The sequence below is a fragment of the Meleagris gallopavo genome, chromosome 1, assembly GCF_000146605.3.
Source record: "Meleagris gallopavo isolate NT-WF06-2002-E0010 breed Aviagen turkey brand Nicholas breeding stock chromosome 1, Turkey_5.1, whole genome shotgun sequence".
NCBI lineage: Eukaryota > Metazoa > Chordata > Aves > Galliformes > Phasianidae > Meleagris > Meleagris gallopavo.
In genome coordinates, this window is record NC_015011.2 from 27,779,308 (window position 1) to 27,801,459 (window position 22,152).

Genomic DNA, 22,152 nt, shown 5'->3' on the forward strand with positions numbered 1-22,152 from the left:
TAGTAAAAAGAACGCAAGAAAAATAATTCCCTAATTTTGAAGAACTTTCAGAATGTCAGCCATGATATAAAAAGCATTTTATAACTACCACATCACTTGAATATGTTTGCACTGCATAGCTAGGGCAACATCTGGATGGACACTTTGCTTAGAGTTTCGTCACCTCCAAAGTACATTATGGACTTGACAATAACATAGGTTAATTAAATTTGTTACTAATATTTAATGCTAGAAGGCATCTGCTTTGGTCTGCTGTGCTGGCAATAAAAGGAATCAGAAGACTATGGGTATGACCTTCTTAGTTTCACTCAAAACCCATTCTTTTTTTGTTCCTGTGAAAACGCAGATGAATATAGATTTTACAGAGGGATTGTACAGATATCCAGGATTTTCTTTCTTAGTGAGATGACCCCCAAAAATTCCTCATGTGGCAATAGCAGGAGCCTTCTATAAGCCCAGGAATAAGACACAGCTGTTATACTTTTATTTCAGAGAGGACAATGTGGGGCACCATCACAAGAGATTAGGGTGGGCAGAGTTCAGGCACAGTACTGTGGATCATGAGGCTCTGCTTAGCACTTTAAGGGCAGAGAGGAGTCTGTTGTTGACACATTTGGACAGAGGAGGTGGGTTTTAGGATGGCAGCAGCAGTTTTGATGTGAGATCAGAAATTATATGAGGTTTTACTTCCGATTTTCTTAAAAGTTCAATTTGTCTTCAGTTCAGTTCTATACCGATTGGCCAGTACAGTTGTAAATGAATGATTCATGATCACCTTACTGCCCTACAATACCCATTTGAAGTTCTTTTCATTTTCAATACTGTTTTGTCCTATATGTAAATCATCTAGTTTACAATCATGTATGCTTCCTGTACATGCCCCAGACTATGCATGGCCAAATCCCCAACTTAGGAAGACAACAAAAAATGGCTTTGTCTTTTTTTTTTTTCCTAAGTAATCCAAACCGAACTGCATGTTACTTTAAGAACTGAACAGCTGGATCACCTTCCTTTGCCTTTGTCTGAACATGATACTCCTCAGCCAAGAATTGCTAATTTCTGCTTGCCCTTGAGAATACTTCTGTCCCGGCCGTGTGTTTGGGAGCTGGACAATACAGCCATGTCTGCATGCCACATCTATCTCACACAAGAGACTGCCATCTCCAGCTTGGATCTGCACTTCATGCTGCCAGTCTTCCTCCACTAACACAGAGACAGGAGCAATTTATTTGACCTGATAATCAGTAATTGTCAGTGATCAAAGTGAAATTGGCAGGACATTGGTAAGGCACCATCTTTAAAATTTGTCAGTATCTTTTCACTGAAAGATTAAAGGTAAATATTAACATCCCAAACTTCTGACTTCAGTATTCACCATTACAAACATCAACATCTGAGCTGAAACTTGCTATGAAAAAACAGCAATGGTTCTGTTGAATAACAGAATTTTAAAAACATGCTGAGAAGACTGCAAAATATGTTGGATTTTCCTTTCATTCTCCTAGTTTGTTGTTTCTGTGTTTGTTTTTTCCCTGTAATAAATACACACAGAACTGACAGATCACATTATCTTACATTCTTTTCTACCTGTATCACCAAAAAAAAAAAAGAAAAAAAATTTTAGGACAGAACATAATGCTTTTTACCAAATTCTGCCTTTTCTAAGTGGTAACAAAACCTGGGAGGAAAAAAAAGAAATATAACAACAACAACAAAAAAAAACAACAACAAAAAAAACCCACCAACAACAAATAAGCAAAGCCACATACCCAGAAATTATGCTGCACTGCCAATATCAACAACATAGCCATTCAGTTTATGCATAAACTTGCAAACTGCATTTTCCTTCTCAGAAATTAATTGCTGTGAGAAATCAGGATCTAAGCATTGACGAGGAAGGCTTTCATCTGATCACTGAATTTTCTCATTTGTGTGTGCTTCCACAGTACCTCCAGGGTCTTGTAGATTCAAGTTGCTGATTCTCCTGTATGGATAAAACACTCTGGTCAGACAAGAGGGATGTCTCAGAATCATCACTCTTAATGAAACACTTTAATGCCTATGGGAAATCAAAGTGACAGTGAATTAGGAAAGATACAATCCAACTAAAGAATCAAAATATAGGGGATAATGAGGGCACAAGATATTCAGACTATAACAATCAAGAAAACTGAAGTCCAAATTTGCAGAGGGAAGACATCCGTTATGTTTTTTAAATGTCTGTTTCTTTAAGAAAAGTCCTGTTAAAAACACTGAGCTAGAAAAATAAGAAAAGTTATTAGATTTTTTTTACATCATTTGAAATTTTTTGACAGATAATTGTCGGCCAAAATCGAATTCCCCACTGAGAGTGTCTGTCAGGGGCGAGTGATACCTATGGATGAATATATGTACTTTCTGAGTCTTTCAATGCGTTTTTCTGCAAATCCAGTAGTACCAGGTCATAGGTAATTCCCTGAAGCTTTTCTTCTTACACTGACCTTTAACGCTGCCATTTTACCATGTAATTCACTGTAATCAAAGGAACCGGAAGGACAAAAGAAAAAACTTTAATCCCTGGATTAAGTCAAAAGGGAGAACCTACCTGGAGCTTGTTTGAAAGAAAGTTCTGGAACATGAGCAGTTTAATACAACAAATATCTTATTGGCTGTACAGATTATATCTTGGATCTTCATACTCCAAATAAGGACACTGTCGTTTAAGTTAATAACTGCTCTATCTTGGAATATGATTTGGGGGAGAATTAGTAACCATTAATCAAAGAGAGGGATGGGGGAAAAAAACAAAATCAAACAAAACAATTGCAGTTGAAAGAATGTTTTTACAGTCATCCCACTCCCATCTAGCTCTGGCATTATCTTCACCCAACTTCTTTCACTTCCTTCTTGCTGGAGCCATACCCTGGCCAGTTGGACAGGAGCACTGGCTTCTTCCACCAAAAGGAACTGCAATATTTGGTTAGTACCCTTGTATGCTCCAACTACATGGAGAATGGAAATGATTGAATATTCAGTATCAGCACACACAAACTTGAAGTATAACAATTCAATCGGTATTTACTCAGAATTACTTTCAGTACAACTTAAAGGCTATTTGAAAAACACTCGTATCTTTTCCACTGAAATTTGAGATAGCTAGCATTTATAAAATGAAGTATGAAGAGCAATGACAAAACATTGATGTAACGTAGGCAAATGATGTGCAAGCATTGCCAAGAATCTATGCAAATGCAGCTCTTTGTTCACCTGAAAGAGCTTTTCTAATACTCCTTCCATACTGCTCTAATTAAAATTTAGACACTGAAAGGGAAATAACTTCCTGAATAAAATACTGACACACTAGAAAGCAAACAGAGTTATGAAAGAAAGAGACACAGATTTATTTTTACCATAAAGGTGAAATGATTGAATTTGAACCTGAATAGGTCCTAGCCCACTGTCAGTAAATCACATACCAGAACAAATGGGTCTGAATACAACCTGCACAAAAATACGCAGAATACCAAATAGAAGTGTACACCCACGGCAGTCATTTCTATTTAAGGCATATATATGTGTGTATAAGTGTGGAGAGTTTCAGTCAACACAGAAGGCAGGGAAGATCACGTCCTGTATTGATGGCTATGTAATAGGAAGCCACAAACCTGGAATGTCACTGTACTGCATTTGAAACCGAAATAGCTGTTCACAGTCACAAGGACACTGAATTATTTTCCATAAGAGGACATAAAACTGTTCATCGTTTAATAAATGTATATAAGGAGTGTATATAAAACAGGCACTACTTACAGCTGGCAATTGATTTTTCTGACTTTCTGCTGCCTTCTCAAGATTTCTCAAACCATCCCCCACTCGCATAAGAGTCACAACCAATTTAAAGTTCAGTTTAAGCACATATTTAAATCTAATTATGTCAGATTCTTCTGTAACTTTCTCTGAATTCGTTGGGCAGGTTGTAAAACCTAGTGTTTAGAGATCCAGAATCACAGTAGTAATGTAAGACACAAAATATCCAGGTTGTCTTTCTTTATCTTTTTCAATCTATACAGGAATTCATTTTGATAATAGAGTGAAGATAGAAGTATTGAGTCAAGCTTGTACAACACAGAAAGTTCTGCACATGCTACAGAAACACAGAAAAATATATTTATAACAACAAAAGACAATTTTCCAGCATCAGTACAAAATATTGATATGTCTCATGAACATAGCAAATAACAGAACAGTACAAAATATTGATATGTCTCATGAACATAGCAAATAACAGAACAACAAATAACATTCAACATTTATGCACAAGTACTGTTTTCCTCAGGGTCTCTGTCTACAAGATGAATGCTTCCTGTGACCACCGACTCCTCTTGAGCTGATGTGTTTTCCAGCTGTTTATTTGTGCAATATGGAATGTGGCCACAAAAATACATGTAAATCCACGGGTTGGTGCAACTATTTAAATTGCCGAGAAGCATGATAATGGTGAATGCTGATCCTGGAAGGAAATAGTTAAAGGAGTAACAGAGTAAATAAAGTATTCACAGAACCACAGAATCACAGAATCATACATTCATACAAGGAAGTAACATTTTCACTGCCTGATGCTTTCTGATGTACGTATTTATATCTTAAATTTACAGTAACACGGGGAAATACTCATACATTTAATACAGTTTGTAATTGTTTAAGTTACGAAGCATACTGTATGCTTTTCAGAGTTAAATAGTTTCATATAGCTCTTTGATTGCTGTAGCTGCTTTAAATTTAACATCAATTGCAAACCTGCTATACAGGTAGAGACAAATAGAGATATAGATACTGATGTAAATACATGTAGACGAATACTCAAATTCACACAGTTAGAAAGAATTCACAAAGATCGGGGTTTTTTTAATCTATGTATCTATTTTATATCTATGTATCTTTGAGTTTTCAATAGGTGAACTTAAATAAAATCATGTACAGCGTCTGCCTTTTACAAAGAGGCAATAGTACAAGTCTGACAAGATTAATCCTGTTTCAGCATGGTCTTTGATGTCTTTTCTACATTTGCTTTTTCTTTTTTTTTTTTTTGCTTTATAAAGAGCTGTTTCACAACTTCTAATCGTTTCATGGTGTACCACAGATATTTCTTCAAAATAATTTCAATATTAAAGTTAAAAATCAGATTTCTTATAACACCATTGCTCCATACACTAACAAATGCTTATTTCATTACTGTGAATAATTAACTATTTACTTTCACCTCAAGAGCCCCAAATGCTGCTGCTATATCCAAAAGCCTCTAAAAGTCTGAATTGGAGCCCTGCCACATTACTTTCACTGTGCTGTTTATTAATCTTTGAATCATTCATCACTCAAAACACATACACAAAATACCTAATTTCATGAGGTTTTCATCACAGAATATGTAAAGTTCTCTGTATGCAAATCAGCATAGTAGCTGAATGATACACAAATCATAATCAAATGCTATCGTAACTTTTACACAAAAGCAAAGTCCACATATGAAGCAATGTAGCAAGGGGTTAGTCTGCCATGAAGTTATTAGAAAGGACAGAGAGTTTCTTACCTTCAGTAATGCCACTGGGGAACCACACAGACCACAGCTGTGCAATGAAGAATGGTGACCAACAGAGAACATATGCAACAACTGTCACCACTGTCATTTTTACAGTCTTGATCATAGCCTTTGAAATACAGTTCACACTGCTGGCTCGGGATGGCAGGACTTGCTTCTGATTCGTTACTTCATATTCATTCTGTTTTTTCACATATATATTTCTTTTGATTATTTTGCAAATTTTAACTTGGCATGTGATAAGGATGGTCGAGGGAATGAAGAATATGACTATAAAAATCCATGTCACATATGCCTTTGGGCCCCACGGTTGAATAAATTCAGCCCAACATTCAAAGATACCTGGAGATATTTCAGTCTTAGAAAAGATAAATACCTGTGGTAGGCTAAGAATCAAGGATATAGACCAGCTGGTGCAAATGGGAATGTTCCACAGAGCTCTCTTCTTTTGGAAAGTGACCATAGGGTAGCAAACTGCTTGATATCTGTCCACTGTCATGACCACTATCATATAAGTGGAGGCAAACATGCCTAGCAATTGCAGATACTTGATGATTCTGCACAAAAAATCTGGCCCTATGAAAACATCTGTAATATCCCATATGAGTTGAGGCAGCACTTGAAAAAAAGCTACCACTAAGTCAGCTATGCTGAGGTGCAGCATGAATACGTACATCCTAGAGAGCTTCTTTCTTCTTCTCCACAGCACCAGAATGAGAATAAAATTGCCCACAGACGCTGTCAGAAATATCACCCCCAGTACAGCAATCTCTACTTGAGCTAATTGCTCATCTCTTTCCGGTCTTCCAACGGGATCTGACTTATTTGTCAAACTCAGAAATCTGTGAGGAGGACTTTCAGTCTGATGTGTGCTATCCTGCATAGGAAATGAAAAATTCTTCATAGTGCACAGAAGCTACTCCCAGTAGCTGATACTTGCGACTCAGGATGAAAGCTGTGAAGTGCCAGCCAGCAATAAACCAGCACGGGTTCAGGTTTCAGGATATCTTCAAACAAATCTCCTCCTGCTTGTGCGAACTAAAGCAGTGGACCTGTGTCTCAATGAAATTCTGCCTCTTGCTGGAGTGCAAAAAGGCTTTATATAGGCTCTGAGTGGAGCCTTATGTAACTCCAGAGTCATCGAGTAGGCTGCCGGCACCCGAGCCAATAGCAGTGCGAGCCACACAAGTGGGCGAAAGACATAAATAAAGGGAGAACTTCACAGGCTCTACATAATTAAATTACTCACTTCAGTCAAAAGCTTAACTTGTAAATAGCTGTGGCCAAAATCATGCTTAAATGATATTACTCTCGGGAGCACGTTCAAATATTTTTTATTCTTTGCAGAAGTGTGTGCTTCAGCTTAATCAGAAGGAATGTTTGTACGTAGACGGAAAGTTAGGCCCCTGAGCTCAGATGCATCATAACTGCAGTCCCCTGGGTTCCTGGGGCAAGATCACATCCTAAATGCAGCAGAGACAAATAAATACATTTTTCCAAAGTGGTTTGCTTGGTTTGGTTTTGTTTGCTTGTTTGTTTTTTTGAGTCACCTGATTCTGAAAGGGAAAAAAAAATGTTTTCCTTCCCTAAAATAACGCCTTTATTTCAAGAAGAACTTGCGCTTCAGATTATTTTTTTTTCCTAAATAAAATAAAAATAACACATGTAAAATAAATTCCTTTAGTGGGACCATGAGCCTACTGAGAATTTAATAGGAAAAGAAGTGAAAATTCTGTGGAAAATTCAACTGAGTAAAGGTCATTACAATAAAATACTTTTTAAGGGTCTCTATTCAACAACAGTGCTAAAGGCTGAGAGATCATTTTCCACTGTCTAATCCTTTTTATTTTTGTGCAGTGAGGTGTATCACAACCATAAGAGTGTCATTGTTCTTTCAGTGTAACTTTTACATATTGGTAGTGGCAGATAAGAATAACAATATTGATTTAATTTCATTTGTTCTCCCTCAGTCTGTCCTCTCAATCGCAAAAAGATGTATTTAATATAAAGAATTAATTTAACATTAAAGATAACACATTTGTATGCAAACTTGTCTAAAGATAGAGCGCTCATATCCTTTTGGATAAGGTCAGAAGAGTGGTAATTTGAAGTTCTTCTGAAGAGGTAACTGATTAGGTTATAATTCTGTCCATGCTGAATAGCACACTATACTTATACACTATATTACCTCTATCTTGATTTATCATTGCGATCAAGACTATGTTATAAAAGCAGCTGCAGAGTCATGTGAACAGATTTACATCTCCTTGGCACTGAATGTTTTCATCAGCAGACAGGGGTAGGGCAAAATGCATAAATAGGATGCTGAGAGACTCCAAGGGTTTGTAGACACAGTGCCATTTCTTTTCTCTCCATCTTTTTCCCCCTTCCATCCCACCATGGGACTGACGTTAATACTTCAAGCAAGGCTAAGCTTATGAAAGCAGACAAAAGACAAGCAGAACAATGTCTGTAAATTTTGCCACTGACAGCAGCTATTAGTATTCCTAGTCCAGATTTGTCCGGACTGCTGCAGCTGCCTGAGTCTCTCTAACAGCTTCTTTCTATGATCATGTTGCAAAAACTATGAATCATAACCTCTTAATCTAATATACCTGATGATTTTTTTCCTAACTGGAAGGCTGTCTGTAACAAACTCAGATTCCAAAGGTTGCTTCTTTTTATTTTCCACTCAGTCTATAATATATCCCAAGTAGTGGGATGCAGCACAACAAGACTACAAGGGAACAAATGATTTTGCCTTCATCTTTTGCTCACTAATTTTCAGGAGAAACTGAGTTGACAGACTGAGAATGTCAGGCAATTCTTCTGGTTGCAAACACTCTGCTGCGGAGCAGGCTGGGATCTTCAATTCTACCGTCAGGTGAAGACAAAATTTCAGGTGTGTGCTCCAAAACCATTTACCCTGATAACCTCACCCACAACCTTGTATGTATTAACAAAAAACCAGGCATGTTCTTTGTTATTCCAGCAGGCTGAGTAAACACCTACATGTAGGCAGTGTTAGAACTAAGTGGATTGAAACATGAACATGCTGAATAGAAAACAAAGCCCAGGGGTAGGTAAAGAAGATAAATTTACACTTTATGACCTGAAAGATGATCAAGGAATTATGCCTAAAAATACTAGAATATGAAATACAAGTTATTTCTGGGATAGTATTGGAAGACTAACCAGAATATAGTACCATAAACATAATTGTACAATTTTCACAATGCATCATGTATGAATAGATGTATTTTGAGAAAACATGCTTTTTCACCTACACCTAGGACAGCAAGAACCCTGGAAACACACAGAGCCTGGGCAGCACACATGCTGTAATAGGTGTCAGACCCAGCACGTGGACACGGGCTGAAGGGCAAGCACACTGCAACGCATAACTTTTGTCATGTTTATAAAAAGGGAGGGACCCTTCTCGTACAAACTGTCCTAGTGATGTAAGACTCCACTTCATCTTGCCTAAAATTAGTTCAATATATGTTAATGGTTTCACAACTTTATAATTGCGCCCTTTCCAGTCTTTTCATCCACACTAGCTGACATTTAGGATAATGTTATATTGAAATTGATTCCACTCTGGGAATATAACTGTCTGTAAAAAGAAAAACAGAATAACAGATGAAAATGTTTAAGCAGTCTTAGCTGTTCTTTTACTCTGATCATTCTTTTTCCTCTTGTCCAGCTTTGTATCATTCCCATTCCTATCTGTCCAAGTTAAATTCTCTCCCTGTTTACTTTCAGTGGAGTGGGAAGGTACATTGTAATTAAATTCTGTTGAATTTCTCAGTGTGGGCTCTCATCTAATGTTTGTGAGGTAGCTGGTAGGGAGGGATTCAGCTCACAAATTAAGACACTTAAATTTAGGTGTTTGCTTAGAATTTCAGAATCACATGGTCGTTCAGCCTGGAGGGCTTCAAAGCAGGGTCAATACTGAATTCAGACCAGTTTACTTAACAGTTGTCGGGTCACACCTTGAAAACCTCCAAAAACTGAGATCCCACAACACTCCTGGATAATCTGTTCCAAATAGTTACTAATTGTCATAGTAAAAAAGCTTTCCTTCTGTGACACCTGAACCTCCCCTGCTTCTGACCCATGTCTCTCATGCTTCTTCCATCATCTCAGCGAAGAAGCTGGCTCCAGCCTCACAGTGAGCTTCCCTATAGGTACTGGAAGGACACTACTAGGCCTTCTGAAAGCCTTCTCTCCTCCAGGCTGAACACATTGCACCAGGAGCCCTGCAGAAGACATAACATTCAAGGAGTTAGGGATTTTGATTAGGCCATCTCTACTCTGCTGGGCCTTACACTTAAATCCTTTGCTTTGTGTTATTATGCAGATGGCATTCTAGCCTGTGAGAAGACGTATGATTGCTATACAAAAGAAGAGGCTCCATGACGTGGAAGGAAGGAGGAACCTCTTAATAGACAGGATGCATGCAGCATGCTAGGGGAAGATCTCTCCAGTGCTCTGCAAAAGCGGTGTTCCCAGCATCTAATTAGACCTGATTTGCTCACTGCCTATAGATTTTTTTATCTTCTCAGAACACCTAAATAGCCCTGTGCCAAGCTCCCTTAAGCTCATCAATGTATTCCCGTATGGGGACTCCAAAACTGGTGGCAGTGCTCCAAACACAGTGTAAAGAGTGCTGAGTAAAAGGGGAATAACTATTTTCCTGACCTGTGGATTACATCTGAGTTATGTATCTCAATTCTCATAACATGCAAAATAAATAAATAAATAGAAATCAAGCCTTTACTTCAGTGCTTAAACATAGGTATTGAGTATTGTTTGAGTTGCTGCAGTGACATTGCCCAAGATTTATTTGGAATCAGAATCATTTGAGTTGGAAAGAACTATTAGAGGTCATTTAGTCCGACTTCCTGCAATAAACAGGGGCATGTACAGCTAAATCAGGTTGTTTAGACACTTGTCCAACCTTACCTTGAATGTCTCCAGGAATGGGGACATCCATCACCTTACTACCCTTACTGTAACTTTTTTTCCCATATATCCAGTCTAAATCTCCTGTGTTAGTTTGAAACCATTTTCCCTTTTCCTATCGCAACAGATCCTACTAAAGAATTTGTTCTCTTCTTTCCTGTAGCTCCCCTTTAGATATTGAAAGGCCTCTATCAGGTCACCTCAGATCCTTTTCTTCTCCAGACTGAACAGCCCCAGCTCTTTCAGCCTGTTCTCATAGGGGAAATGTCTCATCTCTTGGATCATTTTTGTGGCCATCCTCTGGATGTGCTCCAACAAGTCTGTGTCTCTCCTGTACAGAGGACTCCACATCTGGACACAGTACTCCAGGCGGGGTCTCACCAGTGCTGAGTAGAGGGGCAGGATCACCTCCTTCAGCCTGCTGGCCACACTTCTTTTGATTCAACTCAGGATACAACTGGCATTCTGGGCTGAGAAAGCGTATTGCTGGCTCATGTTCAGCTTATCATCTACCAGTATTCACAAATCCTTTTCAGCAGGTCTGTTTAATATCCTTTCATCCACCAGCTTGTTTCAATAGTGGGGTTGCCGTGATCCAGGTGCACAACTGGGTCTCGCACTGGGGTTTGTTGAACTTCATCAGGTTTTCCTAAGCCCACTTAGGAGACCTGTCTGGGTCTCTCTGGGTGGCATCCCACTTCGTGGGCATATTGACCACAACTCACAGCTTGGTGTCATCTGCAAACTGCTGAAAGTGCACCTGATCTCACTGTTAATGTCATGGATGAAGATATTAAAGAACATCAGTCCCAGTAGAGATCTCTGACAGACACCATTCATCACTGATATCTAACCAGCCATTGACAATAACAAAAAGAACTTCTAAAAATCATCCGTTGTTTCATCTCATGATAGGCATGAGATAAGACTTGTTATTAAATACAACCTGTGAAGACAATACATTTGCATTCTTTTATTTTGGAATGCATAAATAAATTCTAAAACCTTACTACTTACACAAAGATCAAGTGGAAAACACAACTATCTGCTTTTGACTTAAGAAACCTGAGTCTGTCTCTTTACCTGTGAGATTTTGTAGATCTGAAGAGCTAGTAGATAACTGCTACTGAATTCATCAAGTCATGAAAACCAATTAACTAAGAAAAGCAAATTTTTACATAGTTGGCTAAATCTCTAGAGGATTTTGAAGAAATCGAAAATTATTTCCTCAGTGATGATGTCAACCTATTTCTTTTAAAATCTTAACCTGTAGGATTGAAAAAGAGAAGTGTACAGATTAAATTATCAAGAACATGGTATAAACATCAACTTCTTACTTGAAATGTTTTTGTATAAAACACTTTGTTAGTAATATGTTCTAGAGGAGATAAAAAAATTAACATAGTGTATTGAAATTGCTGTCATGGTAGAGAATACATTCTATGAGATGCATTAAGTAACATAAATACATAGGGATAGCAAAAATGTAACTCGTTTTTGGCATAATATAATTGCCAGCAGATGGATTATTTCATTTAGTGAAAGTTACACAAGTGCTCTGTCAGGATTTAGGCTGTAATGCGGATGCATTCACAGTAAGGTAGATTCATATTTTTCAGTATTAAAACACAGTTTATTTCCAGATACAGCATATAAACAACTTTGTTATAAGCCATTTTTACCGGACTATAATTATGACTACCATTTTGCTGCTGTATTGGTACAACTTTCTACAGTTCTGGTTTCTTAAAAAAATCCCTCCACTAATTCAGTATTTATATTAATGTACATAGTTTTTTTGGACAAGGAATAAAGACTTACTCTGAAACTATATAGTAAGGATGTTATTAGAGAGGATCTATGGAAATAAAGCAGCAACAAATGCAACAATTAAACCCAAAGTGCCAACTAAAGACATAAAAAAAACATATTGGAAATAGTATTGCAGGCAGCACATGTACAGTCATCCAATAAAGACAGCTACTAATGCTGTTGTCACAAAACTATAAGACCCAAAATGACGAATGGTGTCAATAACTCCATTCTTCAGAAGGAATTGAACTTTGATTTGGACAAGAGAACTTTTAAGTAAGAAGCAGAACTCTTGGGAAACACAAAAGACTATTAAAAAGTAAGTCTGAACAACTCAAATTCTCATCCAGACCAACTTTAAACTACCTTAATTTTCAAATTAACTTTATAATAAACATGGGGTAAATTTCTGTCCCGCTAAACATGTGTATAATGGAAAGTGGAAATTAAATCCTTCAAAGTAGATCAAGCTCTTAGTTATACGCACATCTATGTTTTGTATGTACATGTGTGTGCATGCACATGCAGATATATGTGTGTGCAAAAGCTGCTCTCCCTAAACACAGCTTGGATGCCTTTCATCTTCTGTGAAATTATGTTCAGAGTAGTATGCTGTGTATTTGAAGATTAACAGCTACATAACAAATCCAGCTTAATATACTCAAAATGCTGGACTGCAATGTATCGAATTACTATAAATTACTCTTAGGCAATATTTTGGACCAAGACTCTCATAAACTAAGTGCAGCAGGAATTAGCCCCAGGCATTAAAGCTGGAGAAAAACAATAGGTATTGGCCCCCTCTGGCTCGTAACTAGATTATTACAGGTACTCATCACAGAACAGTAAAGCCATCTACGTAAATTACTACGTGATTCTTTTTAATCCCTAAGGATGTTATGTCCAAGAGAATAACTTTTTAACCTTTTCCAGTAAACTTAAAACTTTATTATTCACCAGTGCTGATCTCATTCTTTGTGCATGTTTCTGATTTCAGAGCTGTTACTGACAGCAGGGAGTGAGAGTCCCACTTGGCCGGAGGACTAAGTTTGCTAGACTCACTTACTTGAATTATGGCGGTAGAACTATTTTCCACAGACTATAGATCACTGTCTAAATAATACCTTTTTCCCATTGCCACAGTAAAAAATTGTGCAACTTTAATAAACCATGCTTAACTGCACAATACGGAGCTTTTGCTGGTATTTCTATAACTCTCATCAGGCTACTTTTTATTGAGACATAAATAGATCTTTATAATTTAGGTATGTAAGCTTCTTCCAAAACTTGTCTTTTTAATTTGCAGCATTCCAGGCAGTCCATTAAGATAGTGAATGACATGCCAGTTCATCTGCCACCAGCACTGTGGAATATGGCTGACAGAGAAGGATACCCACAGGAGCCTCAGTGAGGCTCTGGACAGAGCTAACAGAAGCGGTGAAACAATGTGTAGTTTAGGAGAAAGAGTTCTGGCTTAGAGATTAAATGGTTTTGAAGAATAATGACAAAGTGCTCCTTCAACAGATGAGAAGCTATAAATAGAGATTTTGAACACGGGGACAAATGGTAAGAGGGAACCTGGCATAATACCTCAAGACTTGGTGCAAGGGTCAGACTTACTTCAATGCCTAAAATAAAGACAAAGTAAACAGCAATGAGTTAGTTCCTCAGACAACACCGAGTAAGTAATAGCAAACAATAAGGACAGGGAATTAATTCCAGAGTACCTAAAAGAACTGTGTGTTTTGACCTCTTCCATTCTTGCCAAGAATTTCGTCTGACACATGCACAATTATATCCTCAGCCAGATGCTGCAATAATGAAATTCACATCTAACAGTTCTTGCATGCTGAAAGATAACAGAGCAACTATTATAGTAATCACAGAGGGCTGAAAAGGAATTGTAATATGACCTCTCGCATGAGTCTGAATTACAAACTCTAAGTAATCTACTGCATTATTCATAATTACTATGTAATTATTTGATTAATACATTCTTATTTTTAGCAGCCAGGTTTCTAGAATGCACAATGGCCCTGATCAAGGCCAGAGACCGCTGACTATGGGCTGTGGGGGAGCAGGAAATCAAGGTTAACTATAAGGAATATTAAGTAGCAACAGAATTCAAAACCCCGATTTAGAGATCAAAGTTCCTTTGTGGTAAGCAGGAGACTGCTTGGAAGCAGTGGAGCATATGAGTGAATAGAAAGAGACACAGTGGAAATTCCAGATCCAGATTCTGATTGAGTCTTAACTCCCTAAGCTAAGGTGTGGTACCTTCATCCACTGAAAATGCAGAGCCATTCTAAAGGTGTCTTAGAATCATTCCTTCAGGGAACACACTCTGACTCATCTTTTATTCATCATTCTCACCTTTTAAATGGGGTGAGAAAATGGAGGTCCGTGGGTAGGGAGAGGAAAAACAGCAGGAAAAGGAAGAAAGAAAAAAAGGAATAAGGTCATTGACAATATATAGTGTAAAACTATTTTGAACAGAACATTTATTTGACCAGGTGATGTAAGAAAAACAGTTCAGTGCAATTTTCAGCCTCAGGAAGTTTAAACACATATTTCTGATCCCATAAAAAAACTTATTGCTCCTTGATGTATCTGCAATGCAAAGCATAAAATGCTTTCTTCTTCTCATGTTGAAACTTGGTGACTATGCAGAAAAGAAGATTCATGGAACCAAGAAAAAAACATGGAATCCATAGGTTATTTTTAAAGTTCCCTTCCAACTCAAAGCATTCCATGATTGTCTGAAAAAGGGACATAGTTCTACATCCTTGTGGCTAAAGCACTCCCATGGGAAGAAGAAGGACAGGCCACGCTCTGGTATTTGGTCCTGTATGTACTTTTCATATCAAAAACTACTGCAAATTGAGAAGAATCTTTAGAACTAATATTAGAAGCTGTAGTCATCTTTGTGACTTCCTAACCATGAGATAGAAAAGTCACATGTAATTTCAAACTTACCTTCTGTATTAGTATTTTTTACTTCTGCAATTTGAAAAACCTCAATAGGAAAGATTTAATGAGAATAATTTGCATGTTTTCTGGTTATAGTTAATGAGATTGTCTGCACTGCACAATGTATCACCGAAGGGAGCCAGGCTGGTACAGAATCTGTGCAGCCACAGTAGCAGCACAACAAGGGAAACACCAGGTTTGATTGGATGTGACCTGTTACAGTTCTAGTGTTGTGTATGCACATGGATGTTTAAATAGCGAGCAAGTATGTGCTGGCTACCAGTTCTATAAATGCACCACACATCTATGCATAATAAGCAATGCAAAGCACAGCAGTTCAAGACTGTTTTGTTAGCTAACAGAAACTCACACATGCACAGAGAGTAAATGTTGCATCCATGGTGCAGACAGTATCCCAGAGCCTGCAACAGGCACGCTAGCAGGTTGCTGCAGGTCGATGGATTCACACTTGGATGGACGATTTGGAGCAGATGTACCCTTAGGGACTCTGACCCTCCTGATAAATGAAGTGTCAAACACTTCTTTTGGAACATGCAACTGGGAGAGGAATTGGGTAATAGCCCAGAATATTACTGGCTGATAGATGATTATATAACTACAATGTACTACAAGTTCTCTGAAATTGAGCTGCCTCCTTAATAAATGTCAATTCTCCATTACCTTCTGAAATTCAGTAACAACAAGGAGCAAAGCTGTCTAATTATTGATGTAAGATAAAGATACTAAGCAGTTGCAATATAAGTTGTATATTGCCTGCCCTTTTAATTTACTGAACTGCACAACCACAAGACTACTGGGCAAGGATAGCTGTCTGAATGATTTTCTTCAATTTGATTTGTTTAAGCCCTTTTTAGGGCTTAGAGAATCTCAGTCATTCTTTGACAAGAAAATAATATAGAAGAGAAGCAACTGAGATAAATAAAGCAATCAGAATTTAATATCAAAAAGTTTCATTTGATTATTTGCAGTATTTGTGCCAAAAAGCCACACATCCAAATGAAAGGCTGAAGGAGGTATCCAAGCTGTCAGAAGTATGTGACAATAGTCTTCATTTTATTAGTTTGAGAACAGTGCATGCTTATTCAAGTTGCAAATTAATTTTTCAATATCGTATGTTCAAGAACAAGGAAATATTTTCCCATTTTTGTCTGCCATCTAGTGTTAGAAGGCAGAATATCTGTGTTTTGCATTTAGACAGCTTAAAAACTTTGGGAACACTATGCAGCTTCTGTCTGCTACCCTGCATTGATGAAACAGCATTTTCCCTAGGACTTAATTGAAGATGCTATATTAAAGCAATTATCTCAGATACCATTATTAGCAGAATACTGGTCTGCCAGTTCATGTTAATTTGCCCTAGAGATTTGAAATACTTATGTTTGTTCCCCAGTTAGTGTGTCCGATTGCTCTGTTTTCAGGACAATATCCATAATCAAATGGGTGAGTAAAAAACAAAAACACATGTCTACATATATACAAAGATATACATACTTATCATCTCTTCATATCATGTGTACAGTGAAAGTATATGAAAATATATTTTTTTCAGAAATAACAGCTTGGAAGTTGATCAGGTTTAATTAACCTGAGTTGAAGTCAGTGGTCTCTGCAACTGAAATAGTGTTGCTATCTAAATGATTACTCAGCCTGTAGGTGTATGGAGATTGCAACTGTGCTTTGTAGGATTCCATAATACAAAAAGACACAAAGGCTTTATCTTCTAAAAATTTCTGTTTATCACAGATCACAACAAATCACCACTAGCAAGTATACTATGATTAGGGAGGTGAATATCTATAGATAAAAAACAAGCTATTACAGATATTACAGGAAGCAAACATATACAAAGTAGAAAATAAGTACTAATACTATAACTAAATACTAATATATACTAATACTAATAACTAAACAGTAGCAACAATTAAGGACAGTAGAAAGGCAATTAGATGTAGAAAAATCACTAATATAGCAGCAAATAGAGCTTAGCATTATAGGTTCAACAAATTTATCAGTAATACTATTGCAGTGAATATACTTCCATAGGAAACTCAGCAAAGGTGTAACAGCAGATATGATAGGCTGTACTTACAAGACTATACTTATGACCGATTACATAGGAAGGCTACTCTGAAAGTAATGCCTCCTATTTTATTATCTTGGCTCACGATGTCAAAGGCAAATGTTGGTGGTACTGGAAATAGAGGTTGAACCTTCCTGCCAATATTCCATTCCATTTTGTTGCCATGCAAGAGATGGCAGCAGAGGGGAGTCTGACAAAATGGCATTTGACATGGAAGTACATATGTCACTAAATTCCTCCCCATGGAAAAAAAAAGGCACCCACTGACATTCATTGATGCTTGATGAATAGTTATGGAGAACAAACAGTGGATGTGAGCACAGAAGGCAGTGGGTGGTGTGTTTCAGCACTGGCCACAGCAACATAAAAGAAAATCCATGTTTTCAACAGACTCAAACAGCTGTCACAGCATGAATTGAGGAGTGTCTCCATCAGCTATTATGTGATTTGGAAGATTACAGTCAAAGAAGAATATCAGCTTTAATACACTGGAAACAGCAGTGGCAATGCTGGAATATCACAAAATTTGTGGTAGGTGGGTCTCATACGTTCTTGCACAGGAACAGAAAGAATGCCGTATGGAAGTTTTTCAGGACCTACTGGATTCTCAATAGAAGGCTGAAGGTGGCAATTTCATGGATTGCATTATTACCCATGACAAGACATGGTGCCACCACTATGACCTAGTGCCATAGTGACACCGTGTGAATTCCCCATCAAAGAAAAACGTCAAGGTGGAGCCATCAGCTGACAAAGTGATATGTATTCTTTTGTGATAGGAAGGGAGTGATCCTTCTGGATCTCCCAGAACCTGGACAAATCAGCAGCTCTGACCACTACATCACAGCACTGACTAAGATGAACACTCAAACTTGTCAAGTCAGGCCAGAGAAGAAGACAGCCTTTCTCTTGCAACATGACACCAGAACCCACACAGATTTGAAGATCATGGAGCACTTTGGCCATCTTGGCTGGACCGTTATACCACACCTACCATATAGTCTGAATTTGGTGCCTTCTGACTTCCATCTTTTTCGGGCCAATGACAGATGGACTGCACGGGCAACATTTTCCTAATAATGATGCTGCCATAGGAGCTATGAATCAGTGGGTTGACTCCACTGGTACAGATTTTTATAAATGCAGCATATATGCTTTTGTTCATTGCTGGCAAAAATGCAAAGTGAATGGTGGTGACTATATTGAAAAATAGTGGTTTTTAACTGAGAATCTGCACTATTAAACAGCATGATTGTGTTCTTTGTATCCATTGTAAGTTTCATGGAAATTAAAAGGAGGCATTACCTGACTCACCTATGAATGTGTATATATATATATATATATATGCACAAAATCACCAGTACCAAATGACCAAACCAGTCCAAGAAAAGGTTTCCTCGTCTTACCAACCTCAAAGGTTCTAAATAATAAAACTGATTGCAGAAGAAATGGATTACTCCAGGAAGCAGGCACAGAAAGGGGACAAAAGTGATGGACAGTCTAGCTTCAAAGCTGGTTCACATCACACGGTGTGGAGTTCCACAGAGTTTAGGAGTCAGTTCAACAGTTAGGAGTCAATTTGATGGTCCAGTGAAGTTTCAATCTATTTAAAATAAAAAAGGGAGAAGCGTGGCACAGAGGCATAGAGAGAGGCAGAAGGAGAGTAAGAAAGCCTTTGATTTTTAAAATTGTTACAGGGATAATAACCATTAAAATGAAACTACATTCAGTATTATCTGAAACTGGAAACTGCCACTTTTTAAGGGACCAGTGTGACAGAGTTTGAGTTGCTAGGCATTCAATCTAATAGACATGAGCAGACAAAACATTGATAATCACAGAAAAATTCTTGGTTGAAGTTTTACAAAAGAAGTATTTTAATTCGAGTTTGTTACCCTCTGAATATCTTGAGCAGATCTATCTCCCTTATCTAAAAATCAGGCGCTTAGTCAGATGGGGTGAATCAGCTCTTCTTTGAATATTAAGAGAATCCAGAAAATTAGTTTAGTGGAGGTGCCTATCTTTTAGATAAACAAATAACATTTCTTATTAATGTCCCTATTAAGAGTATGGGAATGCACTTTAGTAAGGGAGATTTAAATGTGTACATCATGGTCAAGCATGGAACAAAAATATACTTAGAAAATGAATAGAGTTGAGATATTATTAACTAACTTCATCAATTCCAAGGTGTAACTGGCTAAGAATTTAAAATAGGATGGTGGATAGTCAGTGAGCTTACCCATGGAAAGACGTCAGATATCTGTGTACAAAAATCAATGGAAAGGACCACCAGCTTACTGTAGATTTAATTGATAGAGAAAAATTAACTCTCAATTGTAACCAAATTCAACTGTGAATGCAATCTATGGCAGCAGCAATTGTAAGAGAAAGCAAAGAAGACACCTTATCCACTGGAATTTGAAAGATGATTTGGAAGAATGCAACTAAATTTGAAAAATAATTCCAGTCCTAGTGGTACTTACTTAATTTTACTTATCATACAATAAAGCTGTCAGTTTTGTCTTAACAATATGGTTATTTTGGTATATATCATATATCCAACCATTGCATTAGGATTACGTCACAATGAGACTAAACTCTATTCATTAGAACACAAAAGTGTGGGCTCAGCGAGTCAGAAACAAATGGCAAACTTGTGATGTTAAAGCGTGCATTGCATGGGAAGGACGAGGTATGAGTCATAACATCAAAGCCTGAGATATTTGTCTTGACACTGATCAGAATGTTATTTTGAAGAATATCCCAACGAACACCCTGAAAACGTATATCTTGAAAATGATGTACTTGCATAAGAACCCTTTGTGATTTTATAAATTTTTGTGCTTCTAGCCTTACTGAAATCATGGCATGCAACTTTAATTATTCAACTCCTGTTATGTTTTATCTGTTATTACAATCTGATTATATAGTGAGTCTGGATATGTTGCCTGCTTCTAGTGGAATGAATCTCATTCTGGTGAAAAGACTGCTGCAGTGAAATGCCCTGTGTCAGCTACTGGAGTGTGCCTGAAACAATGGACTAAAAGCCTAAGCACCATTTATCATGATGCAGTGGAGATGTACCATGTTTGGAAAGAGTGCGAGAAGATGGAGAGCATGAGTGGTGGGAAACTCTTCTCGGGTGGTCACTCACACCAACATGGATTTTTAATCATCTCCTTCATCCAGTTATGATTTTACTAATTACTAATTAGTGTGTCTGTTGTTATAATCATGTTGTATGTAAAGGTTTTGATAAACCAAATAACCCAACTTCAACCACCTAAAACATACATAGTACAGAACTAATAGCAATACTTCACTGTCAACTTACTGTGGATCTGTAAGTGCATAAATTATCAGTATACTATTAATGGAACACAAGCAAGGAGTGACCACACCACTCTGTGAGGCTAAGATCTACCATCAGTGGCTGCAGCGATGGATTTGTCTCGTGATGTTAGCAGAACTAGGGTCAAAGTGGGTTTGTGGGAGATAGCTTGCAGATGCCAAATATGGCCGATATGCAAGTATGACTAGTAGTCAATTGTCTTACTCTGTAAATAGAGGACAGTCCAGAGCCTGCAAAGCTCTCCTTGGCAGGGGGTTGCATGCCAGGACTTCCCTCATGAGCAGAAACTCAGCTCAAGGCTATTCCTCACGGTCAAGGGATTCCTTACTTGCGATAGATACTTGGTAAGAGACTAATAGTTAGCTTCTTGGAACTTCACTTCTTTCAAGATTGATCTGCTAATAACTTGCTAACTTGCTATGTGATACTTGCTATGAAGGACTGATTGCACACATAAACCACTGGCCAGAGGGTCCACTCTAAACCTCATGACTCATCAGGAGGTCTCCTTAGCAGTTTTGTGCAACCCTGTTCTCTGTTCAGCACATAATCAAGTGACCTTGCCATCACAAATCTTGTTAAGCCATGTAAGCTTTGTTGAATCACTACTTCATAGATAATATGTACATGTTCACAGTTGACTGAATATGAGCCAGCAGTGTGCCCAGGTGGTCAAGAAGGTCAATGGCATCCTAGCTTGTATCAGAAATAGTGTAGTCAGCAGGACAAGGAAGATGATCGTCCCTCTGTACTTACACTAGTGAGGCTGCACCTCAAGTACTGTGTTCAGTTTTGGGCCCCTCGCAACAAGAAAGACACTGAAGGTCTGGAGTGTATCCAGAGAAGAGCAACAAAGCTGTGAAGGGTCTGGAGCACAAGTCTTACAAGGAGCAACTGGTGGAACTGGGTTTGTTCAGTTTGGAGAAGAGGCTCAAGGGAGACCTTATCGCTCTCTTCAACTGCTTGAAAGGAGGATGAGCAAGGTGGGGGTCAAAATCTTCTCCCAAGTAATAGCAATAGGATTAGAGGGCTTTAAGTTGCACTGGGGTAGGTTCAGGTTGGACCGTAGGAAAAATTTCTACCCAGAAACAGTGGTAAGGCATTGGTTTAGGCTGCTTAGGGAGGTGGAAGAGTCACCATTCTTGGAGGTGCTAAAAAAAAGGGTAGCTGTGGCACTGAATGACATGGTTTAGTGGGTATGGTGGTCATGGGTTGATGGCTGGACTAGATGACCTTAGTGGTCTTTTCAAACCTTAATGATTCTGTGATTCTGTGATTTTATGAAAGACAAGGCTGAACTGGTGAAACATTTGAGAAGATGTGGATATACAGTTTGTGCCTGGGAATATATGAATTTATCCCCTTTTTTTT

General features: G+C 37.9%; 1 protein-coding gene across 1 annotated transcript; it reads right to left on the minus strand.

The window, feature by feature from the left end:
• Positions 1-1,634: 1,634 nt before the first annotated feature.
• On the minus strand, positions 1,635-7,034 carry LOC100548266 (arg8-vasotocin receptor-like). Its single transcript, XM_019612627.2, has 2 exons — positions 5,567-7,034; positions 1,635-4,489 (listed from the first exon to the last, which is right to left on the minus strand). Exons 1-2 carry the CDS (start codon positions 6,477-6,479, stop codon positions 4,290-4,292), a joined length of 1,113 nt encoding a protein of 370 aa, XP_019468172.1. The 5' UTR covers positions 6,480-7,034; the 3' UTR covers positions 1,635-4,289.
• Between the last annotated feature and the right edge of the window lie 15,118 nt (positions 7,035-22,152).

Excerpts from the sequence above, each read along its gene's own strand:
- LOC100548266 (XM_019612627.2), bottom strand. The coding sequence starts at position 6,479 with ATGAAGAATTTTTCATTTCCTATGCAGGATAGCACACATCAGACTGAA. Across the intron at positions 4,490-5,566 it reads CCCCAGTGGCATTACTGAAG|GATCAGCATTCACCATTATC; the intron begins GTAAGAAACTCT and ends ATTTCCTTCCAG.